This window comes from Macaca nemestrina, chromosome 2 (genome assembly GCF_043159975.1).
Source record: "Macaca nemestrina isolate mMacNem1 chromosome 2, mMacNem.hap1, whole genome shotgun sequence".
Classification (NCBI taxonomy): Eukaryota; Metazoa; Chordata; class Mammalia; order Primates; family Cercopithecidae; genus Macaca; species Macaca nemestrina.
The window spans coordinates 147793808-147820293 of NC_092126.1; the positions used below are offsets into that span (position 1 = coordinate 147793808).

The following is a 26486-nucleotide window of genomic DNA, read 5'->3' on the forward strand; positions in this document are numbered from 1 at the left end:
CTCCCTCTGTGCTTCAATTCCAGGTCTCTCTTTTCTGAGCACAGAGACCCCTTGACTGTCTCTGCAGGTCACTATTCTGCCACTGTTTGGCCAGGGACGGCATGAATGTAACATTTAGAAAATGAAATTGATTTTCCACCAAAGAGTGCCCTGATTCAATACCCCTCACTAATACACACAGGATACTTTGAGAGCCTTCAGGGAACATGAAACTGGCTCTCCCAGCCTGTGGCTTCTTCCCTTCCAGGATGATTTTTCCTGCCTTTGTCATTCCCAGATACCAGCAGCCTCACAAAGAACAAAAGGAAGAAGGATCTTCTGGGAGGGGGACTAAAGCTCTGACTCATGCATTCTGGGAGCCACTGTGAATCTTTACCCTGAGAAGGGGGAGATAGCACTTTCTGGGGGGTGGTTCTTATACGGATGAAGCCCCACTGGGTGAGTCCCATGGCTGCTTCTTCACGGACCCAGCAAGACCTATTCTCTCTGTCCCTCCTCATCTTCATTCCTGGTGTTCAGAGCAGCCTTCTGCCCATCAGCCCAAGGAACTGTGGAAAAACCAGCAAAGGGACTGACAGGGACCTCAGCCCCCAGGAAGGCAGGTGCTTTGGTCAAGACAAAGGAGAGGAAATGTCAGGAGTAGGAGAGAGATAGAGACAGAGCAAGCTAGAGAGACAGAGAAAGAGATAGACAGAAAGAGATCCAGAAATACAAAGAGCAACAGATGGAGAGGACGGGGTGGGGGCTGTTAAAAGGGATAGAGGGAGGGCGAGAACTGGAGGTGGTCGGCAGAAGAAAAAAAGGAGGAAAGAGAAAAGCAAATCACCAGGAATAAGCAGAAGGTGGCAGTCTTCACATCTCCAAACAAAGCCTCTGCAGGACACGTTCCTCAGTTTAGGATGACTTTAGCCTCTCAGGAGCCTGATCAAGCTGAACGTGATATCTGGATTTGCTTTTCTGTACCTGTGACCCAGGTCTGACTCATTAGCTCCCTCTCAGGCCATGGGGACTGGATCATGCCTGGGTGCATGACTCAAGGCAGTCCAATGAGACTCCACCCCAGGACCTCTCTTGGAACCATTATAGAAAGGAAGCTCTTTTCCATTGAGACTCTGGGTAAGATGATGGTGAAAGTCTGGAATTGCCAGAGACCACTGCACAGGAAGATCCTACATGAGAATGAAACCAGCACAGAGGGAAGCAGAACAAGAAGACAGACAAAGTGCTGACAAAATCACCCTTGCTCCTGAATCCAGCTGTGCCTGAAGCCACGCCAACTCTGGGACTTTTCAGGTATAGGAACTTATTCCCTTTTAAGCTTAAGTTGATTTGAGTTGGGGGTTCTGTCATTAGCAACTGAAATAGTCCTACTAGACTGTGAAAACCCATCTGTCAGTCTTGTCTCTTTTGCCAGTTCCCAGAACTGTCACCTGAGTGCCTGCCCTGCTCTCCTGACAAATGTGGTAGCCAACATGACCCGGTCCCACAAGAGAAACACAAAGGACAAGTAAGAGAACTGCTAAGCCATGACGTTTAAAAAGGAAAACTATCCCAGGTGCTTGGTGCCTCCTGGGCCATATTCTAACTTTCAAGAGTCCTAGGCACTTTTGCCTGCATGGGTTCCTTCCTCCATTCAAAAGAAAAAAAAGTTAAAAATCATATTTTACAACTGCATTAGTATAAAGACAAATATAATCCAGACTGGATATTGTGTTCATTTTTTTCTGATTTTAAAATAAATTAAAACATTTTAGTGGACCTCTACAAGTACCATGGGCCCTTGGCACTGTGCCCACTCTGCCTGATGGATAAGCTGGCATGTGGTTCAGATTGCTTGTCTATGCAGTCCAGTTTCCCTAGAGACTAGTCTGACTCTCTTCTCCTTGTCTGGAAAGGGTGGAGGAATCTGGAGAAAGGTCTTGACTGGCCTTTTTTTCTCTCTCTCTCTCACCATACACTTCCCAGGATCATCACCCTTTGATTTCATCTCCAGGGTGCCCAATGCACCAGACACACTTGTAATCTGGCATTATCGCTTTGCACCATGAGAAGCTACTTCCAACCTGCCAAGATCTGGTGACAGACTGGGAGTTCCTTGAGGACCGACATCTTGTTCATTCCTGTGCCCAAGTCCCAGCACAGGCTTGGCACAGAGTAGACCCTGACAGGGGAATGATGGAGGAACAGAGCTTGCTTTCTACTTAGGAAACTCGTGTCACTTAGGATTTGTCCCTGGGCCAGGCAGGACACATTAAGGAATGAAGTGGGCTAGGTGTGGGGTGTGATGCACACAGCATGAGCCTATGAGGATCTGCTCTGTGTCAGGCCCATGCCAGGACTTGGGGCATGCCATGAAGGTTTTTCTGGGTCTTCATCTATTCTGAAGGACAGATGGCTGACTTGGAAAGCTGAAGAGGTCTACGTGTCTACGTAGGCCAGCCCTGTGGTTGGGCTGACATAAGTCAGCGTGAGAGGCCCCAGGAAGAATCCCTTGTCCCCAGGATACCCCTCACTCACCTTCATCGCTGGTATGAGGTTCAGTGCCATTGTCATGGTCAACTTCATCGATGGTCCCTGGCTCGCTGTGTGGGCTGTCACTGCAAGGAAACATGGGAAGGGGACTCACTATGGGGGTTATCTACCCTCACAGCATCTTCAGCCTCTCATGCCAGTCCAGTTGGCCTCTGGGCCCTCCTGCAGCTCAGATGCAGGCCCATATCATCCTGTCTTTTCTATCTGACCACTCCTGGGAGATTCTTAATCAGAAAACTACTCCCAGCCTCCTCCTTGTGAAGCTTCCCAAATATCTCCCCCAGTGCCCTCCTAGCCCTGGAATTTGCTGAGCTGTCTTCTTGGTGAAGACTGTCAATGCTCACATGTTCTGTAAGATCCAGAGGGCAGTGGTAAAACCCCAGCATTTATCATCAGAAGGACCACAGGCCAGAACAAAAAGAACCCTTTGAAGTACTATGAGTTCTTTCATCTGGCCTGACTCTCCTGTCTTATAGCTGAGGTGACATATCCCAGGAGGTAAGATGAAGCTAAAGAGGGCTGCCCTGTCTTTCTGCATGCAAAAGCCCCGATTGATGCAGGCAGTGAGAGTAGACTGGCAACTACGGTGGGCATGGTGGCTGAGTAATTCAGTCCATCAGATTTAGTTGTTAATGTGCTGGTATAATTTCACCAGCTACTACCCCCTTACTAGATTATAAGCTTCTTGAGGCAAGGGTTAATTCACATAATCAGCCAGTTTGTTTTTTTTTTTATAGAGCCATTGAGTGAGTTATAATATGCCAGGCAGTGTGCTGGTAGGAGGGATGCAATGATAGATAAGGCGGACAAGGTCCCTGGCCTCGTGTTGCTTACACCGTAGGGAGAGGGGCAAGAAAAACACCGAAGTCAATATGCCATTAAATAAGACAGTTGCAAGTTATGTTATGTAGTGTTAGGTAGGAAATAAATGGGCAGAGACAAGAACAGCAGAGAGGACCTATAAAGAGTGGACAGGGAAGGCTTCTCAAAGGTGACATTGGCAATGCCATTTAAAGGAATATGTACTTTATTATGAAAAATTCTCCACTGCCACCTGAATCAGGACCAAACTCAGTGGCTTCCAAGATTTTTCACAGCCTGGCTCTATCCAACCTGTGGAGCCTCATCCTTCACCATTCCCCTGTCACACATGCTATGTTCTGGTCACACTGAACTACTTTTCATTCTACTGAATGCTCCAGGTCTTTGTGCACTCCTCACTGGGCTGGCTCCAGTTCATTCTGCAGTCTCAGCTCAGTCTGTACTTCCCCAAGGAAGCCCTTCCTGATTTCCCTAGACTGGCTCAGGGAGCCCCACTTCTGGAGCCGTTTGTTTCCTATTCCGTCAGAGCTCCTGCGCCAGGGGCCAATCTTGTTTGGTTACATCTCTGACTCCCAGCACAGAATCCAGCCCACAATAGATGCTTGGTAACCATTTGTTGAATGAATGAATGTTGTCTACTGTGCTGAGACCCTCAGCCAAGTCTCCCTTCTGGTTGTGAAAACTCCAAAATTACCATGTAATTAATAGTTTTACAGTCTTGTGGGAAACAAATAGGATTAAGAAAAGTGTGGTTATTGTATATTGTTCTTTGATAAGTACACGAAGATCTGTGCGTCCCTTCCCAGAACACTAATTATATATATTGCAGCAAGAAAAGAGAACTGGTAATGGTTGCAAAAACTGTGTGACAAGTCTCTTTGTCCAGAAATTATGCTTGCCAGCTGTTTAATGTTTCTGTTACAGAACAGGGATGGATTTGCACCCTAGTGCCTCAAACGAGATTAGAGAGTTGTGATTAGACATGACTATGACCCAGTATCTCTATGCAGGGAGGCATGTGGGAAGGAAACACAAAGGCTGGAACACCTTCCTTCTTTGAAGCAGCTGCCCAAATATGCTCACAGTACTAAGGCAATTCAAAAGTCCAAGAACGTTTGACAATCAAAAAACAAACTCCCCTGTAGGCACCTGGCTGAAGGCAGCGTGGGTAATACCTAAATATATAGCTGTGTGCTCTCTTGAATTGGAAATAAAGAAATAGTAAAAACGCTTTGGTCTCTGTCATTTAGTGTCCTGAATTTCCTGTCTTCACCACATTTAAACATTTTTCCTGTCTTGACATTTTAAGGTCTTAGCCTGGCGAAGCTTTTAAAGCCCTGACTTTGAAAAGCTTCTAAAATATTTCTCCTAAGACCTAGTGTAGTACCAGGTATACCAGGCACACAGAGGTCCCTAATTAGTGATTGTTGACATGGTGTTGAACACACAAAGAAACTGAGCTACTTTGTCTGGAAAAGAGAACTCCTAGGTGAGAGGAAACAAGGGTGGTAAGTGTCATACTCAGTTCATGAAGTTGAGGTGGGGACAATTCACTCCCCTGCTTCCTGAGTTGGGCTTGTGACTCACATGGCCAGTTAAAGCATTGCATCTTCTTACCAAGGTGATTACTTCACCAGGCCCAAACCTCAGCAATGAAACAGTTATTGAGCGTGTCTTGGAACATTTGGGAAGGAAAGGGTATTTTCTATTGAAGATACTAAGAGAGTGAGTTACAGATCTTGAGTTGCTGGTTGCCTGCTTGAACCACCAAGGAAATGGCTGTCCAGGAATGAAGCCAACACAGAATAAAGCAGGGCCAAGAGATGGAGACCGCAGAACCAAGTCCTTGCGGTAATAGTTGAGCCCCTGGATCAAGCTATACCTGAAGATATACCCCCAGACTTTTTACTTAAGTAAACCAATAAAGTTCCATTTGGCTTAAGGCAATTTGAGTTGTATGTCTGTCCCTTGTAACCAAGAGAATCCTAACTGATGTACCTATCTCTCATGTAAGACTGCTGTGAAGCTCAGATGAGAAAATGTATATGGAAGCACTGACTATCAAGCAGTAAGAAAACTGAAGCGTTTCTTATTGTTCCTGTTCAATGGAAATAACAATGATGATGATAATAATAATATTAAGAGGAATGGCATCTTACCAATATTCTTCCCCTCCAGCCATGCATTTTTCATACACAGGTCCCTCTAGCTCCCGGGGGCTGGGGAAGATGGCTTCATGATGGATGATGATGGTTTTGATGACTTCATTGATGTGTGCCTGGCAGGACACAGGGTCCTGCCCATCAGGGATATGCATGAGGGTAGGCCCGAAGCAGATGGCCAGGTTGTAGGGATCCATCATGTTCTCGTCGCTATACTGGGAGAGGCTAGGAGAGAGGAGTTACCCACAAGTCATCTGGGAAAGGCAAGTCCTCCCCCTATGTTTTTTTTTCTTTTGGGGGACTCTATACAAATCCAGGAGGGTTCCATGTTCTCCTTTAAAAATAGCATCTGCAGAAGCCTCAAGATACCCCCTCCCAAAGGAGGCCAGGCCTGAGTCAAAAAGGGGCCCCTTGGCCAGACACTCACTGGTTAAGGAAAGCGAAGAGGTATCTCATGACCACGATGACCACGCGGGGAAGGGTGACGAGAATTTGTTGGATCTGGTGCACCCTCTCAGCTGGGTTCTCCAGTTCTGTAATATAAAGGGGCTTTTCAGCGTGCCTTTCATCCTCAGAGAGCAAAGCAGCAAATGTTCGCTTGCCACATCTCCTGTATCAGTCCACGTGGATGGGGGAAGATAGCTCTACTCTTGATTCCGGGGATCATAGGTGATCCTGGCCTGGCCAATCAGAGCATCCATCTCCCTGGCTACAGGGAGGGGCTGGAGGTGTGGCCTAATCAAGAACCAATCAGAGTCGACTCTTGGGACTTTGGTTGTGAGAAACCCACAGGGAGGTGCCCTCTTGGACCTGGGTAGAGGGAAGCCTGGAGCACAGTGGGGGCCCCCGAGAGGAGGATCCCACCTAAGAGTGAAGCTGGCATAGAGATGGAGGGGGCATATATCTGCTGATGCCGTGTGAAGGTCTGAGTCCAGCTGGACCTAAGCTTTCCAGGTACCCAAACAGTCCATTCCCTTTTATGAAGTAAGCAGGTTTAAGCTGGGTTTCTGTTACCTGTGAGTCCTGACAGACACAGGCAGGGACCATGTTTTATTAAACTCTTTACAAACACCAGCTGCAGCACAGGTCTGACACATAGTAGCTGCTCAGGAAATGAACATGGAATAAATCACCACTTCTCAAACTACCTATCAGCCAAAGTCTGGCAGATGCTTGGGATCTCATCTCTGACCCCTGTTTCCAGGTCATCCTAGACCTGAAATTTGCTCAGGGCCCTGCACAGGAACAGGATTTTTGGGGGTTCTGGAAACACTGGCTGGGCAAGTGATACAGGGCTCAGACAGGGTCAGACCTCTGCAGTCTAGAATAGAGCTTGCAGTATGAAGGTCAGGAAGGATGAGCAGGGAATAGTGTGGAGGGAAGGGGGAACAGAAGGGCCTTTTACACACACAATAAAAGAGAGCTCAAACCTCCCTCTTCTCTTGCCATCTCCAGGAACACTTTACTGACTGCAAATATCTCTCAGAGTACTGTGAGAAACACCCCAAATGAAACTGGGTGTGGGGCAACTTTTCTGTGAATCAAATTTAAAAGTTTATTCTAAATGAGTAAAATTCTAATATTCTAAAGTTGAAAGCTTAATTTTTAAAAAAATTTCCAAAAGGTTACTTTGGATTTGGGTATCTCAGAGTCAAGGTACCATGATATCAGCCCCCTAGACTGGGTTCCTCCTGATTTTATCCACAGAAACATAACAGTTTCTCTCAACTAACTAGCAATGTCAGAGAAAATCCCCAGTCAACTTACTGTCACCATTTCCCTTGCTGGTCATGCTGCTGACCTGACCTCTAGACCTTCCACGGCTCCCCATCACCCAAGGGGAAAAGCTCTGGAATGTTTGCAAGGCATTCAAGGTCTTCCCCCTCTTGCTCCATTTTCCCCTTCCAACCTCTTGCGCCATGCACAGGCTGGGACACCCTCCTGCTGGTCCCACTGGGTCTATGTCCCTAGCCCTTCTCAGGATCCCCTGTGCCCATTCCTCCTGGAACACTCTGCTCCCAGCACTCTCTCTCTTGGCTCTGATCTGCGAAACCAAGTCTTCCTCTGGTTCTCCCCTGAGCTCCTTCTCTAACCAGGGGGTGTGACATGCCCATTAGCCCTTTCATTATAAACCATCTTCTTATTTCTGCTTTCAGTTCTAAGAGGATGCAGGTCACACTTCCTCTTTCATAATATCCCTCCTCTATGCCTAGCACAGCAATGAGCCTGTAGCTCTACTCCAACAATGATTTGTCAAAGAACTGATCATTTCACCTGGGAAATACTTACTAATAGTAGATATCAAATCTTGAAACCTTTCCTTAGGAAAGAGTGGGTTTTCCAGTCCTCGGAAATACAGTTTTAAAACACCAGCGACTGAATTGATATCTCGTTCATTTTGATCGTCCACAAGGGGGTCTTCACCTGAGTGGAAACAAGAGACGAGATGATGTTTCAGCTTGGGAAGGAGTCAGAGAACGTACAGATGGCAGAAGAGATGACCTGGCCCAGGCTGAACCACAGGAAAGGCAGATGGGAGAAGTCTCCCCCACATATGAGGCCCCCTACTTCAGCAAGTTTAAAGTTCTCCCTGCAACTTCTTATTTGAAACTGTTTAAATCTATAGAAGAGTTGTAAAAATAAAATAATGAACACCCATTACCTTTTGCTTACACTCATCTTGCCATATTTGATTTCTTGTTCTTTCTGTATTTATATTTATTGTTGCTCCACTATTTGAGATTATTTTGTAGACATCAAAACACACCACTGCTAACTACTTCAACAAACTTCTCCTAAGAATAAGGATATTCTCCTACATAACCACATTATTACACCTAAGAAAATTAACCATTCAAAAAGAACATCTCATATACAGCCCACATTCAGACATCCCCAGTTGTCCCATGGTGTCTTTTACAGAACTTTTTTCAAAAGACAAGATCTAATCAACATTCACACAATTCATCTGGTGGTTATTTTTCTTGAGTCCTTTAAATGTAAAATACGCCCTGATATTTTTGTTTGCTAGTTTGTTTTTTACAGTATCGGCTCTTTCTGAAGAGCCCTGGCCAGTTGTCTTATAGAATGCCTCACACTCTGGATTTGTCTGTTTTCTCATGATTAGATTCCAATTAAATATTTTTGGCAAGAACACTACATGGGTGATGTTATGGACACCTTAATGCATCCCATTAGAAGGCACATACCTCAGGCTGTCCTGCTGCTGGTGATGCCAACCTTGATCACTGGGTCAAGGTGTTGGCCTCCAGATCTCTACATTATGAAGGTATCTTCTCCCACTTTGTAATAAGTATGATCTGTGAAATGGTACTCAAAGTGTCATGATGATGCTTTGAGACGACTGTGTGCATGTAGTGCCCAATATGTTTCACCCAGTGGTTTTAGCATCCAGTGATGACTTTTGCCCAAATCAATTGTTCCACTGGGGATTGCAAAATGGTGATTTTCTAATTCTGTCATTTCTTCTCCATGTATCAGCAGGCATTCTTTTGTAAAGAAGAGCTGTCTTCATGTCCCCCACCCTTACCCCTTTATTAACATTTCTACGAACTTGTTTTTGTAATTTTTAACTGAATTGTGATTATCTATTACCATCACTATTTTTTAGAATACTTAAATTGTCCCAAATTTGGCCATAGAGTACACTTTCTTGTGTCCTTTTAATGTGACCTCCAATGAGCAGTTCCTTGCTTTCTGGACAAAAAAAAAAAAAAAAAAAAATCCCCAATTACTTTTTACTTTCCTTGATCCAGATCTTGAATCAAACATTTCTCCAGCAGGCTCTGTTTGCTTTTCATAGCAAACAAATATGGTGTCTTATATCGAGATACCAAGATCTAGGTATTAGGTGTGCTCATTGCTACAGAAGAGTCGTAAAGAGCTTCCAGGTCCTTTCAGTGGATAGAACTAGAATTTTTTTTTTCATGAGTTCATATTGATGTTTCTTATTCATAAAATAATGTTTTCATTACCTTCACTTATTTTGTATTTGTACATTTTTTTCTTACCATAAAAATCTTGGTTCTGAATAATATTAGTAATAAATATATTCATCTGCCTTATCCTATAATACACAATCAATAGTGTAACAGTTTTAATAGCAATATTACTACTAACAATAAACCTGCTACACACAATTTCAGATTTCTTTCCAGGGCTTTTGTTTATGTTATTGGTTAGTATTTTTATCTTCAAAGTGTATCCCACTAAAGAGATATATGGTCACAAGACAGAAAGTAGATCAGTGGTTGCCTAGGGCTGGTGGCCAGGGTATGGAGGATATTGGGAGGGACTTGCAAATGGGTACAAAGTTCCTTTTGGGGAGGATGAAAAAGTTCTGAAGTAACATTATAATGATTGCATAACTCTGTAAATATAACAGAAACCATTGAAATGTATTTTTTCTTTTATTGATATATAACATTTTAAATATTTATGGGGTACATGCAACTGTTAGATGCATAGAATGTGTAATGATCAAGTCAGGGTATTTGAGGTATCCATCATCTTGAATATCTGTCATTTCTATATTTTGGTATCATTTCAAGTCCTCTCTTCTAGTTACTTTGAAATACACAAAATAGTGTTGCTAAGTATCATCACCCTATTCTACTATCAAACCTGAGAACTTATTTCTTCTATATAATTGTATGTCTGTACCCACTAACCAACCTCTCTTCATTCTCCACTCCCACTCACCCACCCTTCCTGGTATCTAGCACCTATCATTCTATTCTCTGTGTCTATGAGATAAAGTGTTCTAGCTCCCACACAGGAGTGAGAACATGCAGTAATCTTCTTTCTGAGCCTGGCTTATTTCACTTGATATAATGTCCTCCAGTTCCATATGTGTTGCTGCAAATGACATGATTTCATTCTTCTTTGTGGCTGGATAGTATTCCACTATATATTATACACCACATTTTCTTTTTCCATTTGTGTATTGGTGGACCCGTAGGTTGCTTCTGTATCTTTGCTATTGTGAATAGTGCTGCAGTAAACATAGGAGTGCAGATATCCTTTTGATATATTGATTTATTCTCCTTTAGATAAATACCCAGTAGTGGGATTGCTGAATGGTATGGTAGTTCTATTTTTAGTTTTTTGCGAAATCTCCATGCTGTTTTCCATAGTGGCTGTATTAATTTACATTCCCACCCACAGTATATAAGAGTTCCCTTTTGCCTGCATCCTTATCAGCATCTGTTATTGTTTGCTTTCATAATAATGGCCATTTTAACTGGGGTGAGATGATCTTTATGGTTTTGATTTGCACGAAATGTATACTTTTAAAAATGGGTGAGCCTTACGGTATGTAATTCAATAAAGCTGTTAAAAATGTATGATCGGAGTACATGTTCAAAAGTTACTCTCTGTAGTTATCAATTTGATAAGTGGCATACTTGGTTTTCTTTGTATTTTAGGTATTAAATTTCTTTTAGAAATCCTTTTTTTAAATTTACAGTTTTGAATGCACAAAGCATTTATAGGGTCCAGAAGTCAAAAGTTGCACTCAGAGAAGCCCTATCCTTATCCTTCTGTCCTCCACACCTTGTATTTAACCATTTTCATTAGTTTCTGGTTAGTCCTGCTGTGTAAGCAAATACATAGGCCAATTTTTAATATCCTCTTATTTCTTACATAGAATGTAGTATACTTCTAAATAAACTTCTTTCTTCACCTAACAAGAAATCCTGGAAATCCCTCCACATTAGTTCGCAGAGATCTTCCTCTATTTATTTTTTTTAAAGGCTGCAAAGTACTCTACTTCATGGATAGACCATAATTTATGCAATCAATCTCTTATGGGTCAACATTTGACTTCTTTCCACTATTTGGTTATTATAAATACTGCCACAGTGAATATTCCTGTGTTTTTGTATGCATGGAGGCAGATCTCTGGGATCAGTTCCCAGAAGTGGAATGGCTGGGTCATAGGGTAGACATATACGCAGTTTTATCAGACAGAGTCAAATTCTTCAATGGGGCTATGCCATTTTATATTCCTACCAACAACACCATCTCAAGAATGTTGTTTTCCACAGCCCTGCCCCTGGCATATTGTCAGTGTTTGGAATTTTTGCCAGTTGGACAAGGGCAAATGGTATTTCAGGGAGCCCTTTTCAATTTAATCAGAGCTGCTAGGCAGGTTCACCACTGTGAATTTCCATGGGGGTGGTAAAAGGCAGCAGGGAGCCTTCTGCTGCTTTCCTGAGATGTTCAGAGACATCCGCACAATGGATGCTCCTCCTCCTGAACAGCTAAGAGCACCTCCAGGGCTGGCAAGCAACGAAAAGCAGAACTGGAAACTCATCCTTGGATCTCTTTACTCTGCTTCCGTGGGAAGTGAATACATGTCACTGCCAGGGCCTCCCTAGCCCCAACATGCTTCAGTATGAATTAGAGAATGGTCCCCCTGCCTTCCTGCACCAGGGCTTGCAGTGTACAGAGCATGAGCCAGAGTTCAGTTCCCATCTGTTCTCTTGGCTGGGCAGCCTTGTGCAGTGTCCAGTGTGAACAACCATGCATGGTGGCCCAGATACTGGTGTTGGATAGGTCAATTTCTCAAATGTTCCCACTGGAGGAGGTGAGAATGCTGCCTCCATAAGACTTCCTTGTAGGGAAGGAAGAGAGAAAATAAACACACCAAAAAATTGCCTGTATTCACACAGCACTTCTCAAGTGAGAAGAACATTTGTACATACGAACTCTCCTAACCCTTACAACAGCATTGCATGTCACTAAGGGAGACATGGTTCCAATACCACTGTTCTCTCCTGTGGGAGAGCTGAGGCCCTGGTAGATGAAGCAATGTGCCCACAATCACAAAGTCAACAACAGACACTGGCAGCTCCAAGGTCTCATAATCCCTGAGAGATATGCTTTCTTCTACCTGTGATTTTTGGATCTGTCTATCTGTATGTATGCCTGCTTATGTAGGTAGGTATATATTTACCTACTTTCCTTCCTTTCATCCTTTACAGTAAAATCTCAACCTTTTTTTTCTCAGTAAAGAAGTTCCTATGAAATCCCAACTTATAGAACAAAGCTGTCTTAGTTGAACTGGGGTGGGGGATGTCCAAGCCTCACCTCCTCAGCCTCCCTCTCTATTCCTGTAGCAGCCTAAGGAATTCAAAAACCGTACCATATTGAACTGTTTCCCTATTAGCTCCACACATCATTCCTGTGGTCTCATAATTCAAAAACACATGGATATTTTCCTCAATGTTACCTAGTACTAGCTCCCGTTGTTAAGCATGATTAGTATATTGACTTTACATATGCACACATACACATACATACGCCATTAGTTCTTGCCATTCCTCCTGCAAGGCCCTCAGTCCATAAATTGAGCTGCCCAAACATTCTTTTCAACTAGCCCAGGACTTTGGCTCTCTGCAAGCTAGTCAGTTTTGGCTCTGAGAATGGAATTCCAGAGCTGGAGATGAGCCGGATGGTTCCTGTGAATGACGGCTTTCTCCAAGAGGAGAATTAGAGCTAACATTCCAGGCAAATCTGAAGGAAAGACATGTTCACACTTGGCTAGCTAATGTCCTGGGGAGGTGGCATTGTTACTGAATTGCTCTGCCTGGAGCTTACTTTTACCCAGATCACCTGGGCGTTGCCAAAGGCTTTAAGACAGGGCTGCGACCAGGGCAGAGACTGAGCACACAGTGTGTGCTTAAAGGCTCTGTCAGACCTGCTGCTGGAAGCTTGGAGTCAGTCTCTCTCACGAGGGCAGTTCTCTCTGGCCACAGGTCCTTAAGCCCCTCGACATGACAACCCTGCCCAGCATCTCCTGGTTCCATCCCTCTTCTGGAGGCAGGACCCAGATCTCAGAAGGGGCAGATCCAGAGTCAAGAGTGTGCCAGAGCCTACATGGCATGGCTTTAGCCCCACATCCAAACCCTGCGTAGATCTGCACAGGGGGAGAGAGCCATTGCCTCCTTGGCAAGGCACCCCCTCCACATAAGGAGAGAGCTCAGCACTCCCATCTATGCATACAAAGAGGTCACTTAGAGAGGTTTGTGGGGGACCTTCTGGGAGACAAGAGCAAACCACAGCTCACTCCACAGCTCAGCAGCTAATTCTTGCCTTTTCATGATGTGTGTGTGTGTGTTTTTTTTTTCTCTCCTTCATTTTGCCAGAAGATTTATAGGGAAAGCTCAAAACTTGAGCAGTGAATTTAAGATTTACTGACGACAACAACAAAAAGAATTTCAACTAAAATTCCGGTTGAATCATATGAGAAGGAAAAAAAAAAGTAGATTTAGGAATAATAAGCCAGGAGTGGATTTCCAACATGTCATCAGTTTTCAGGAGCTTAAGTTAAAGAAAACCTCGCTCCTTTCAACAGCCTTACGCAAGGAACCTTGGGAAGACCTCTCCCCAGGGAAGGGAAAACAGAGCCAAGGAAGAACAAGACCCATATCCCTTTTAACAACTGGTGAAGAATGGGCACCCTGCAGGGATTCGAGGATTTAAATTTTAAAAATAAAATGAAAAGGCTGGGGGCAGTGGCTCACGCCTGGAATCCCAGCTTTTCTGGAGGTTGAGTCTGGTGCATCACTTTGAGCCCAGGCGTTCAATGGCGAAAGCCCATCTCTACAAAAAATACAAAAATTAGCCAGGCATGGTGGCACACACCTGTAATCCCAGCTACTTGGTGGGATGGAAGGGTGCTGAGGTGGCAGGATCACCTGAACTGGGGGAGGCAGAGACCCTGTCTCAAAAAATAAATAAATTGGCCAGGCACAGTGGCTCATGCCTGTAATCTCAGCACTTTGGGAGGCTGAGACCGGCGGATCACGAGGTCAGGAGATGGAGACCATCCTAGCCAACATGGTGAAACCGTGTCTCTACTAAAAATATAAAAAATTAGCCAGGTGAGGTGGCACACGCCTGTAGTCCCAGCTACTCAGGAGGCTGAGGCAAGAGAATCACTTGAACCTGGGAAGCGGAGGTTGCAGTCAGCCAAGATCCCGCCATTGCACTCCAGCCTGGTGACAGAGGGAGACTCCATCTCAAATAAATATATAAAATACAGGAAGAAAGGAAAAACATGGCATACTGGTTTGGAGAGGAAATTTAGTCACGAGTTAAACCATGTGGGATGTGAAGAGTGGGCGAGAAGAGAAATATTGAGCTGGGCCCAGGTTTGGGCCACCCCGTCGCCAGGGAAACATGGAGATAAGCAGGCTGAGGGCCAGGAAGAGGGAAGACCCTAGTCTGGGGAGGGGTGGGAGGAGGCGGCCCTGAGTGTCAGCCAGGTTAGGAGCCAAACCCAGGGCATACGCTTGGTGAATGTCAAGGAACAGAAAAGAATAGTGAGAAATCTGGCACTGGCCATCTCAGAAAATCCAGGAAAGGATTTTTATAAAACAGACATACTAGAACGATTCTTTTAGAAGATAGCATGCTTCATTGTCGACTCAGGTGGAGCAGAAGGACCAGGCTGGCGAGAGAATGAGATTCGTTTTGGAACGATGGGGAGAGGGAGTGAGGCCAACTGCGTTCGTGAGGGAAAGAAAAAGGAGAAAATATTTTTTGCAGCTGAGATTTAGTTCAGGTGTTCTCCACCCAGCTGGGCTCTGCCCGAGGCGATCCAAGGCTTGTTAGGAGCAGAGAATTCTTTTAAATTGCACATCACCCCTGCAAAGCACCAAAGCAAGTGACAGGAGGTGCTGACCTTAGAAAATCACATTCAAGAAGGAAAAAAGCAGTGCTACCGGGGTAGGGAAAGGGTAGGATTGCCTGTGGCAACAAGGTTACCTATAGAATATGGAGAGGCAGGGAAATGCCAGGCAAAGTGGTTGCCAGGCTGGAGGCATCATGCAGTGAGTTTGCCCATGAGATTCAAGGCAGGGTGACAAGGCATTCTGTATAATGGGATGAGCCCAGGAGGAAGGAACCAGCAAAGATTCCAGACTATAGTTCTGTTCATTGTAAATGAACACAGGGCAGCAGGGGTGTAAGAAGTTGGGGAAAACTAAGAAGCAACATTATGGATTGGACTGTCCAGTGCTGCCAAGAGAGGCTCAGAGTAATGGCAAATGATACTTGCATCATGGACGCGGATTTTGCACATGCTGTTTCCTTGGTTTGGAACGCCCTTTCTTTGCCCCTGCTTCCCCTGGCTCTTACTCTTTAAGCCTCAGTTTAGGCATTTTTCCCAAGGAAGCCTTCCCTGGCTTTGCTATTCCTCTCCACTCCATCCAGGCTGGGCTAGGGGCTCCTATGCTCCCCATTGCTTACTCCATCATTGCACTGATTATACTGGCTGTTGGCTAAACTGGCTCCCCTACTAGTAGTGACTGTGTTTTGTTCATATTGCATTTTCAGGTCCTAGTCCATTACCTTGTACGGTATAGGGTTCAGTGCATGCTTGTTGAGTGAATGAATACATGGCTGAGTAGGAGCTTCGAGCAAGGGGGTCCTGGGGCTTCCTGGTTCTAAGCACCCAAGATTCTCGAGTAAGCTCCAGAAACAAAGCTCCCCTAGACCCTAGAAGGCCACTGAGCATGACATGCAGACAAATCTCATTGTCTCCAGATGGTTCCAAGCCAGAGTGCCTACATCCACAGAGGGTCTGTGCCTGGGGGCCATAGCAGTACTGCTTGGGGCTGCAGAATGCTTCCTCCACCGCAAGATGGAATGGAGATGACTGGGAAACAGAGAATTTGTTCAAGAGACAGCTCCTTTGGGGTGGGAGGGGAGCTAGGTAATAAGTAGGAAGAATTCTATGGGTGGAAGCACACAGAGAGGCCTGCTCAGAGCACAGCCAACAGGGGTAAACCATACCTTTTGGGATGTGATGTACTGCTAGTAAAGGGGTATGGGATTGGGGTCCTCAGTGCCAGAACCACTCAGAGAAGGCAGTAAATCAGAGTTGAGACGGGGTGGACTGTGGAGACATGACCTTTTCAAATACTGGAAAACTGCAGGCAGATATATTATGTGGGATACCGATATTCCAACTCTTCTTTCCTCCCCTGGGATGAGGTTATGGACTTGCTAATGCTAGGTTTTGTTCTAGAATCAGGGAGCAGGATTGAAAATATTTCCTCAAATGAAAATGCATGGATTTTCCATTTCAGTGTAGCAGTGAGATAAGCACTAAATATTCAAAGGCAGAGGTGTAAGAAGAATTGAGCATTTCCTGACCCAGTGAGTCCTTACTTGGCTTGGACACTGTCACTGGCCATCTGTTCCTATCAGGGATTCTGAAGCCCAGAGAGGCTACACCAAATATATCACATGTGTCCTGGTCTAGTGGTCCACCTCACTTCTAATAAGCTTTCATATCCTTGCTTAAATCAAAATGGGAACTAGGTCACCTCTCTAGGGGTAGAGGGAGTATATAATCTCTTCCTCCCAATGTGTGGCTTGCCAAAAACACCGCATAAAAAATTAAAAATTAGGATATTCTAAAAGTCACTCAGTGTTTTCTATGTTCTTCCAATTCTAAAATGTAGCATCCTTTACAGATTCACGTAAATATTCCAGAGCTCTTTACAAGGCACCCTTTCCCAGCAACCACTGTGCAGCCCACTGGAGAGAGTCACCCATAAGCAGTAATAGTAGTAAAAGCAGTAGTAGCAGTAATTGTAGTACTGGTAGCGGTGCTGGTGCTGGTGCTGGTGCTGGTGCTGGTACTGGTGGTAGGTAAATGTTAAACAATTAGCTCTTTGGCAGGAAACAATTAGAACTTAGTTTTTGCCAATTTCTGTGGTGTAAACATTCCAGTCATGCTTATTCCAAGTACCAGGACAAAGTCACTGACTGTGAAGTTGGAAAGAGATGTGCACAATCAGCTCCTGCAAACCACTGCAGGCCAGCTTCTGCATACCACTGGCTCCGAGACACATGTGAACATTCACCCTGGCTTCCCCTGGCCACAAGCTTAACACACAAGCTTAAGATGGTCACTCTGCACCCACCTCTCTCAAAGGAATTTTTGATGTCATTGACTTCCACCTGAGATCCTGGCACTCTGAAGATCCCCTGCTGCTGGAGTCCTAAAAAAGAAACATACAGAAAAAGAAGTAGTAAATCCATGAGACTTTGAGTTCATTAGACCACTGGGAATACCAGTGACTCTGCCCATTGCTTGTCCCTTTCTTCCCCCGATTCTTTATAACAGAGTCGTTCCCTATGAATGTCTCCAAAAATGGCCTGCACGGTGAAGTACAGCTGGCCAAAATCCTGGGACACATCTGCTTCATAATCTGTGATCTTCTGTTTCAGCTTAAAGGAAAAGGCCACAAGAAGTTTTGTATCAATACCTTTCCTTCCCTGTACACAGACATGTTCTGCCTTCAAGAAGAGCTAGACTCTAGAGTACATTCTGGCTGGGACTTGGGAGAGGTTAAATTAACAAATCCCAGACACCATTACTAGGTTGGTGCAAAAGTAATTGCGATTTTTCCCATTCAAAAGCCGCAATTACATTGGCATTAACCTAACACCTTCATGGAGCTTATAATCTAGTAGTATTAGCTGATTTACTGGCAAACTCCATTCGGTGCTCAAAGCACAGAGCTGCAGGTTTGAGTTCTCTTGTCCATGCCCTTTCTACTCTCCGGTTTTCCTAGTTCTTGGATCCTCTCACCATGATCTCCATCCCCCAACACACTCAAAAGCAGCACTCAGAAGAGCAGCTGCTGTGTGCAGTACTTTCCCCCTCAAAAGCAGAGCTGTGACGGGAAATCTTCCAGGACAAATTAGAGTCTCATTTCCTATCAGAACAGCCTAGCACCTGTTCTGCATATTGCTGAAAACACTGGCCCAAGATCCAGCTTACCATATAAATTGATGTAACGGATGCAGCTCTCGACTACAAGTGGTATAGCTTGTCCTGAATCCTTGAGAAAAGAAAAATCGTGAGTTTTATGGGACTTGACAACCACCACAGGAAAAAGACATTGCAAACACAGATTACAGACTCAAGCCAGAATATTAGTACCATCAGATTAGTAGGAAAACAAGCAAGGAACTGCTAATCCTAAAGTCTCCACAGACAGTTACAACAGAGAGTCTTCAGCTGTGTGCACAAAAAGGCATAGCTACGATCATTTTAAAGAAATGCTCTGTCTTCTTATCCAACTGGAAAGGAATCTGGGCTCAGGAGGCCTGGCAGGCCCACTTGGGCAATGGAGAGGGAACCACCTCATGGAGGCTGCTGGAGTTTGGCCTTGAAGAGTTCTCTGCCTCCCCCTCCACTTTGTCCCAACTCAACACTATTTTCTCAATGCTCAAGGACCAAGTCCTCATCCTATTTACCTGATGTCAGAATTAAGGGCACACCACGGGAGAAGCAAGGCTGGCCCCCAGTGGAAATTTTGAGCTCTAAGAAGGGAAGACCAGTTCTACTCATGAAGTCACAACTAAACACTCAGATGCATACTGCATTTAACAATAAATATGTCACAGGGAAAAGCTCTAGAGGCAGCCGATGTCAGCCATTGGCGATCTAGGGGCCAACCTTACTCTAAAAGGCTGAAAACGATGCAATTCTCAACACAGGCACCTGGGATGTGAATGTATTTTCAATGACATCTTCCTAGACTGGTCTACAGCCACAAATGATTATGGCGAGGGGAGACATTTTCTTTTGGATTTCATTATTGGTTGACCTCTCTGTTATTCCAGGTCACTTAAATAGCATCAAATTCTTTTAAACTTTCTTTAAAAGGGGCCAAATCAAAGGCCTAGCCTTCTCACAAGGTGAGTAAACAATGAGGCACATGTAATATGCTCTTGTGAAGACAGCATGGATTTGGATACGTTCTTGGCTCCTCCACACCCCACCTGTGAATTCTTTCCTTGATTGACTGTGCCCAGAGACAGGACAAGAGTATGGACCCATCAGCAACAGGCAAGGTGGGCTCTGTTCTGGAAGTCAGCACTAAAGACAGTTTCCATCACGGTGAATGGGGCTAACGGGCCTTTCTAGTAAATACCTGGTTCCTGGTTCGAGCATTTCTTCTTCCTCTGATAACAAAAAATAAACAGGCAGCAGAGCAGGAGAAAAAGAAAAGATTATGCAGGAATAAGATCAGTTAGAGTAAGCAGATCCTTCAGAGTCCGTGAACGCCGAAATGCAATGGCAGCCAGCCAAGGTCCTGGGGAGCCTGTCAAACAGCCGGCCTGTGGGGAGGGTCATCCCCGAGCCTGGGAGCCTCATGGGACTTCTGGAAGCCGCCCAGCCAGCCTTCCCATGTGGCTGCCTTAGCTGCCCTCCCAGACACCAGTTGACACGGGGGCCTCTTTCAGTCCTTGTGAAAGAGCAGCAACTGTGTGGACTGGACCCATTCCCGTTCCTGTACCTAGCTTCTCTTCAACAAAAGGGACTGTTTATGCACGCATGGACAAAAGCCTACCTACGACCCCATAAGGTATGTCCAGCTGCCCACAAAAAGGACAGAAATACACCTTTATGTCTACTGGAACAATGTCCTGGAATTCAGCTCAAGAAACCTCATTGTTGGTAAAAAGTTCAATTCTAACGAGATCATGTCTACAAGGTACCCTTTGGATAGAGACCCATAGGATTCCACCTGATGCCAAATTCCAAACAGCTTCCCATGTTTCCCTGCCATACACCCTCAGTTGCTTTTCTTGGGTATCCACTTGACTTTGCTCTCCTTCCTCCCCTCTTGACCCTTACACTGGCACTAAGGAATACAAAAGCTGAGAAAGGCCTGGAGGAGGAAGGGAAGTTGAGTCAGAATGCCTTCATGAGCTTGGGGGAGAACGGAAGCCTTTACTTTCACTAAAAGCCACTGATAATGCCCATTTTCAGGGGAGTGCCATCAGCTCTTTCCACTGTGCAGCAGGTCTGTCTCTGGGGTGAACACTTGTTCCATCCAGGCTCCTGGAGGATGTGTGCTTTCTAGTTAGTGTCATCTGTCCAGTTCTCAGCATCTCAACAACTGGAACTGTCTGCTACCTGACATGCTGACTAAATCTACCAGAATCCCAGAACTGAGTAAACAGCCTGGTCGAACAGGTTCTATGAGCAATATGCTAAAATTAATGCTAATAGTCGTAGGTAATACATAGTGCTTACCATGTGCCATCCAGTGCTCTAGAAACATAACATATATTGGCTCATTTAATCCTCCTCACAAAGGATCATGAAGTAGGTAATTATCATGCTTATTTTACAGAAACAAGATGAGGATTCTCCCCTTGTCCCAGAGGTGAACCTCCTAGGCTTCAAAACTGGCTCTTACAAAAATGAGTTCTCCTTTTGTCTAAGAGGAGGAGGAAAAAACATCAAGGATTTTGAAAGGCTTTTGTTTATTCAGGTAGGATCTGAGAAATGTATAAATCAAACTCCAGCAACATTTACTTATGATTATTAACCCCAGGGATGCTTCCTTGTCCCTCTAAGCCATTATAATTGTGAAGTCCCAGTGATGTTATTTTATTAAAAACCTTTTCACAGGTGTGGTTTTTCAAAGCTGGGGACTCTTAGTTCAATGTTCTTTCAGATGGCATGTGGATTATAATAGAAAATTAAAATCCATTCTCAATAGTTGAAGGATTGAATACATTATACTGCCTTTTCATTCTCTGAAACTTAATAACCTTTCATAGCAAACTGTGCTGTAAAACATCGTCCACTTAGCTCATAGTAGGTGCACAGTATGAGTTTGTTGAACTGCACTGATGGTATGTGATGAGTACAGTGTGACTATAAAGCAATGCAATAGTAAGGCCAGGTGCAGTGGCGCATGCCTGTAATCCCAGAACTTTGGGAGGCCAAGCCAGAAGGATCCCTTGGGCCCAGGAGTTCAAGACAAGCCTGGGCAACATAGTAAGATCCTGTCTCTACAAAAAAAAAAAAATTGTTTTAATTAGCCAAGCATGGTGGTGCATGCATGTAGCCCCAGCTACTCGGGAGGTTGAGGTGGGAGGATCACTTGAGCCCAAGAGGTCAAGGCTGCAGTAAGCCATGATTGTACCACTGTACTCCAGCCTGGGCGACACAGCGAGACTGCCTCAATAAATGAATGAATGAATGAATGAATGAATGAATGAAATAGTATTTAACAAACACACCTTTTTTCCCAGTCAAATGAGTATTGTTCCTCCAACTTTTCCGCTTAGGAGGTGATGCACTTATTCCAACAGTGCTGCTACTGCTCAAGTGCTCTGGGCTGTCGCTGCTGGGGTGTTCTTTTCAGAGCCAGTGGAACAGCCCCACTGTAGCATATTCCTCTTGCCATTTTGCACCTCCAATGGCATCGCAAAGCTCAGCTTCAAACGGAGCTTTCTATTCCAAAGACAAGGTGTCCATCTGAATACATAGTCTTGGCCCCACTGGTAAAGGCCATGCTCCAGGCTCTAAAGAAGACTGACCAAAGCAGCTGCAGCAATGCCAACACATTCAGGAAAGAAGGTGGCTTCCCAAGATGACTGCCTCAAAGGGGCAAACACTCATGTGGTTGACTAGGTTATGATGTGTTGGTCAGAAGGAATAAAGTCAGATTACTTTATAGTCACATCTTACATATAGGACCTCTCTATTACAAAAATACTTAACTCAACAGAACATCTGCTTGTCAAATACTGTCAGATAAGAGTTGATTCCTTCCAAGTATCCTGACTGATCACCCATTTCCAAAGACCTAAGCACACTGAGGATGTCCCTGTCTCTGAGCCTTCATTTCTTCTGTTCTTCCTTTCAATAATTCCTTCTGTCCTTTTATTCTCCTCTGCATGCCCACCTTTCCTTCAAAGCCCCTCCAGAAGCCTACTGTGCTTGAGCTCATAGCTCTTTTTGCTCTCAATTCTTCTTTTGTTGTTGTTTATTTTCGAGACAGGGTCTTGCTCTGTCACTGAGGCTGGAGTGTGGTGGCACAACTGTAGCTCACTGCAGCCTTGACCTCCCAGGCTCAAGCTGTCCTCCTACCTCAGCCTCCCAAAGTTCTAGGATTACAAGTGTGAGCCACTGCACCTATCCTAAACTTGTTTATGCAGGGATAACTCACCAGTTGCTCATCCTAAATCACCTTCCACTTTCTGCCTTTTGTGTTTAAAATTTCCCAAGCTCCACTACTGGCTCCTTGAGGGAAGGGAGAGTAACTAGTCCCCTCTCGGCCATGGACCATGGCTCTTTTATGGGCAAGGGTGAAAGAAGAAAGTCTCGGAGGAGAGAGGAGGAAGGATGGAGACAGAAGATTCCTTTGGCACAGCCCCGCCCTCCCATGACCCAATAAACCACTCCCTCTGGGTCACCTCCTGATCTTGCTTCCTGATACACCCATGGGCCCCTCCTTTTGGGAATCCTCTACGCTTTGGTCTTCTTAGGCATCCTACAGCAGCCCTTGACATCCCTCACTCCTGGGCAGTCCCAACTTGGGCCCTGGTCTTCCACTTTCCCTTTTCCCTACTCTCCCTTCCCCAGAACTCAGCCCACAGGGAGAGACAGTCCTGAGACCCGGGATGGTCCTGCTTACCCCCTCCCCTGTCTAAGGCCAAACCCATGTCCAGTCTCTTGCTGTCCTGCAAGTCTTGTGCTGGATCCTGTCTGAGGATCACGAGTAGAGAGCCAGAGCACAGGCAGCCTCCATAACCCCCAAATCATTGGCAAAGCCCAAGGCCTTTGCTTTTTCTCCTGATTGATACCTATCATCTTCTCTGCAGAGAGTGTCTTCATTAGAAGGTAGTGGGCTCTCAAATCAGTTGCAGGGACTTCCCTGCTTCCTCTAAGTAATGTTAAGAGTGCTTCTCCCCTTCCTCAAGTATCTCCCCAGCTGCTGCTCTTCGCTTCTCCATCATCTTCTTAATTTCCCTTGAGTCATTATATCTGATATGACTTAATCTCATATCCTTTACACCAAAGAGAAAAGAAAAGAGAAACTCTCCTAGCTAAACTACTTAGTTTAAGGTACAAAGGGTTAACCTAGAATTCAAAAGGGACAACCTCAACTTTTCTCCCTTCTCCCAAACCACCTAATGGGAAGCAAACTAGGTGGGAGGATTTTCTCTTATAAAAAGTGTATGTGTTTCCTTTGCTGGTATATATGCAACTAAAAAAAAATTCACATGTATAAAAACACACTGATACCCACAGGGATTTCCTCTGTGTTGCTTTCAATCCAGCTTCTCCTGGGAGACGTGGGTGTGAAGTGAGGGAATGGGGTTTCTCTGACTGTCCCTCAGGTGTTAGGACTGCAGTTGCTGAAGCAATGAAGCATGGCTGGCTGGGCCCACTGCGCTGGTATTTCAGCCCCACTTGGACTTCCCTGGGTTCTGTCATGATCTGATCCCTACTCCCCAGGGCCGAGAATTGTGCAGGGCACTTAGGAGCAACCAGTTAGAGGCTACAGCGGCTCCCGTGAAAAGTCCTTGCTGAAGCTAAGAGAGGCTGCAGCGAGGAACTAGCTCCACAGGGCCTGGCCAAGGACAGGGCTGTCTGCTGGCAGGGAGGCGGGAGGACAGAGGCTGCCATTACATTGGGTGCATTCGCGGACTCCATGGCTCCCCAGCAAGTACCTTAATGAATGCTTCCATACTGCCGTTAAAGAGTTTATGGCTATACACTGAGAGAGGCCTAGGTCTCCTCATTTTCTGTGGTTTAGGGGGAAGACAGGGGGGCCTAGGGGAAAACGGAACAAAAGAAATCAAGAAAGCAACCAACATAAACATACAACTGGGAAAGATGCTCTTAAAACCCACAACTAAAGGGGACACAAAATGTAAATGGAAGCCCCTGAACCCCCGCCAAGACATTGGTTTCCAATGTTCCATCTGAAGGCCTTTGCATGTTTTAGGAGATCTTAATTTACCCACAATGCCAAGCAGGAGCAACTCTTACATGACGCAAATGCATTCTAAATCTTAGGGGGAAAATAGGACATGTGCAAGAAACCATTGAAACTCCAATCAGAGGCTGACATCCTGCAAAGCTGACCAGATGGAGGGGGAATCAGGGGAGAGAGATGTAATCTGTAGCCTGAGAAAGCAAGAGACTTTCAAAAATGATTGTGAGGGTTAATTTTCATTATTTTGGCTTAAATTTATCACTAAGTCTCAACTCCCAATGTACCAGGGCACTGATCTTCCTAATGCCTCTTGGCATTTCAAATGCACTTGACTAATCTTTATTTCATTGATCTAAGAGCCAGGCAATTACTATTCTCATTTCAGAGATGAAGAAACTGATACCATGAGTGAGGCTACAACTTCTTTGGGGTCCCTGGGTGACCCCAGAATGATGGTAATATCCTGTTCTTTAGTCAAGTACACTTTCTTTTTTTTCTTTTTCTTTGAGACAGAGTCTTGCCTTGTCACCCAGGCTAGGGTGCAATGGCATGATCTCAGCTCACTGCAACCTCTGCCTCCCAGGTTCAAGCGATTCTCCTGCCTCAGTCTCCCAAGTAGCTGGGATTATAGGCATGCACCACCACGCCCAGCTAATTTTTGTATCTTTAGTAGAGACAGGGTTTCACCAGGCTGGTCAGGCTGGTCTTTGAACTCCTGACCTGATGATCTGCCCACCTTGGCCTCCCAAAGTGCTGGGATTACAGGCATGAGCCTCTGTACCTAGCCTCAAGAACATTTTCAATTAAACCACTTTCAAATCCATTATTAAACTTAATGCCACCTCAACCCTGTATATATGGCCCCATTTTACAGAGGCAGAAACTGAAGCCTCCTGTGAAGGAGAACTGACAGAGCTGGACCCCAAACTCTGGACTCTTTGGTTCCAAGTTCAGGGTTTTTCCTACCAGACCACCATCATGGAGCCTTAGGGCACTTTTTTATTTCCAACCAAGGACTCATCTACCCCAGTAACCTTTGCCAGGTTGAAAGTGTCTTGCTTTACTTTAGGATTTCCGTTCCTAAAGTATGCTCTACTCTTGGCCACAGGGAGGGGTAACCATACCACAGTTCACCAGTGAAACAGCCACAAACACTGGACCTGTTTCCAGAATTGCTCACCATGCATATACCTGTGTTGGCTTATTTGCTCATTTCACCACACAAGTTGGCCTGACTCAATGGTGCCAGCCTTCTGGGGCAAAGGGCTTTTTAAGGTTAGGAAGAGGGCCCCTAACCAAGAGAGGCAGTTCATTTTCAAATGGCTTGGTTCGAAATTTGGGTAGCAACAAGTGGGGACTCAGCCAGGCACAGATAATGTCCACACATGACAAGCAAAGACCTGGTCCCCCAAGTCTTCATTGATTTCTGTGAGTGGGCAAGAAATCTTCTGGACCAAGCAGCCAATCAGGATAAATGAGATTCATGCTGCCTCTGCTGACTGGGCTTGTTGTACCTGTCTCCTTCAGTAGGCCAGCCATCCCCAGGGACCTCTAACCAACTTCTCCTAGGTGTTTGAGTATTGAGCAAATGCTGCTAGCTCCAGTACATGCATGGGCAAAAACCAGGTGAATCCAAATATCATGCCACCCAAACAACGGAAACAAAATAACAGCACAGATCAAAATTTTGAAAAGAAACAACAGGCAAGATTATTTCAAGCCCATCTTGGATCTATGTCAATTTGGTTAGCTAAGTCCATGTCATTTCTTTTTCAAAAATTACTTATTTTTTGAGGATGTATGTATGTGGGGGTGGGATTTCTCACAAGATCTGCTCTTAAATTTTCAAATACCAAAGGCAAAAGAGAGTGTCAAAAATGTGACACAAGGCCAAAGGTTTTAAGTTTGGGGATTAGAAATAACTTGATGATAGCAACACTGTCACCCTGTTTTCATAGTGTTTGGTTTGTTTTTGAACATTCCCAGATCATTTCCTTATCACATTGCATGATAATCTCACAACAACCCTGTGAGGTTGGGAAAAAATATCAATTCACTTTACATACAAGGTCAATGAGCCCACAAAAGATGAAGAAACTTGCCTAAGATCACACAAATAAAATGTGATTGAGGTTGGTGGTAAAATTCAGCTCTTCCTACTCTCAAGGCT

At 44.9% G+C, this 26486-nt stretch overlaps 1 protein-coding gene across 5 annotated transcripts in view; it reads right to left on the reverse strand.

Moving 5' to 3' along the window:
- The window catches only part of LOC105477657 (SLIT-ROBO Rho GTPase activating protein 3), a 268022-nt gene that overhangs the window by 27251 nt on the left and 214285 nt on the right, over positions 1 to 26486 (reverse strand). For 3 of the 5 annotated variants that reach the window (XM_011734249.2, XM_011734247.2, XM_011734250.3), the window contains 7 exons: positions 19502 to 19532; positions 18343 to 18403; positions 17480 to 17557; positions 7806 to 7940; positions 5944 to 6049; positions 5514 to 5741; positions 2518 to 2597 (listed from right to left, as the gene is read on the reverse strand). In XM_011734249.2, the coding sequence (XP_011732551.1) occupies positions 2518 to 2597; positions 5514 to 5741; positions 5944 to 6049; positions 7806 to 7940; positions 17480 to 17557; positions 18343 to 18403; positions 19502 to 19532 (719 nt within the window). The other 2 variants (XM_011734248.2, XM_011734251.3) reach the window with 2 other exon arrangements.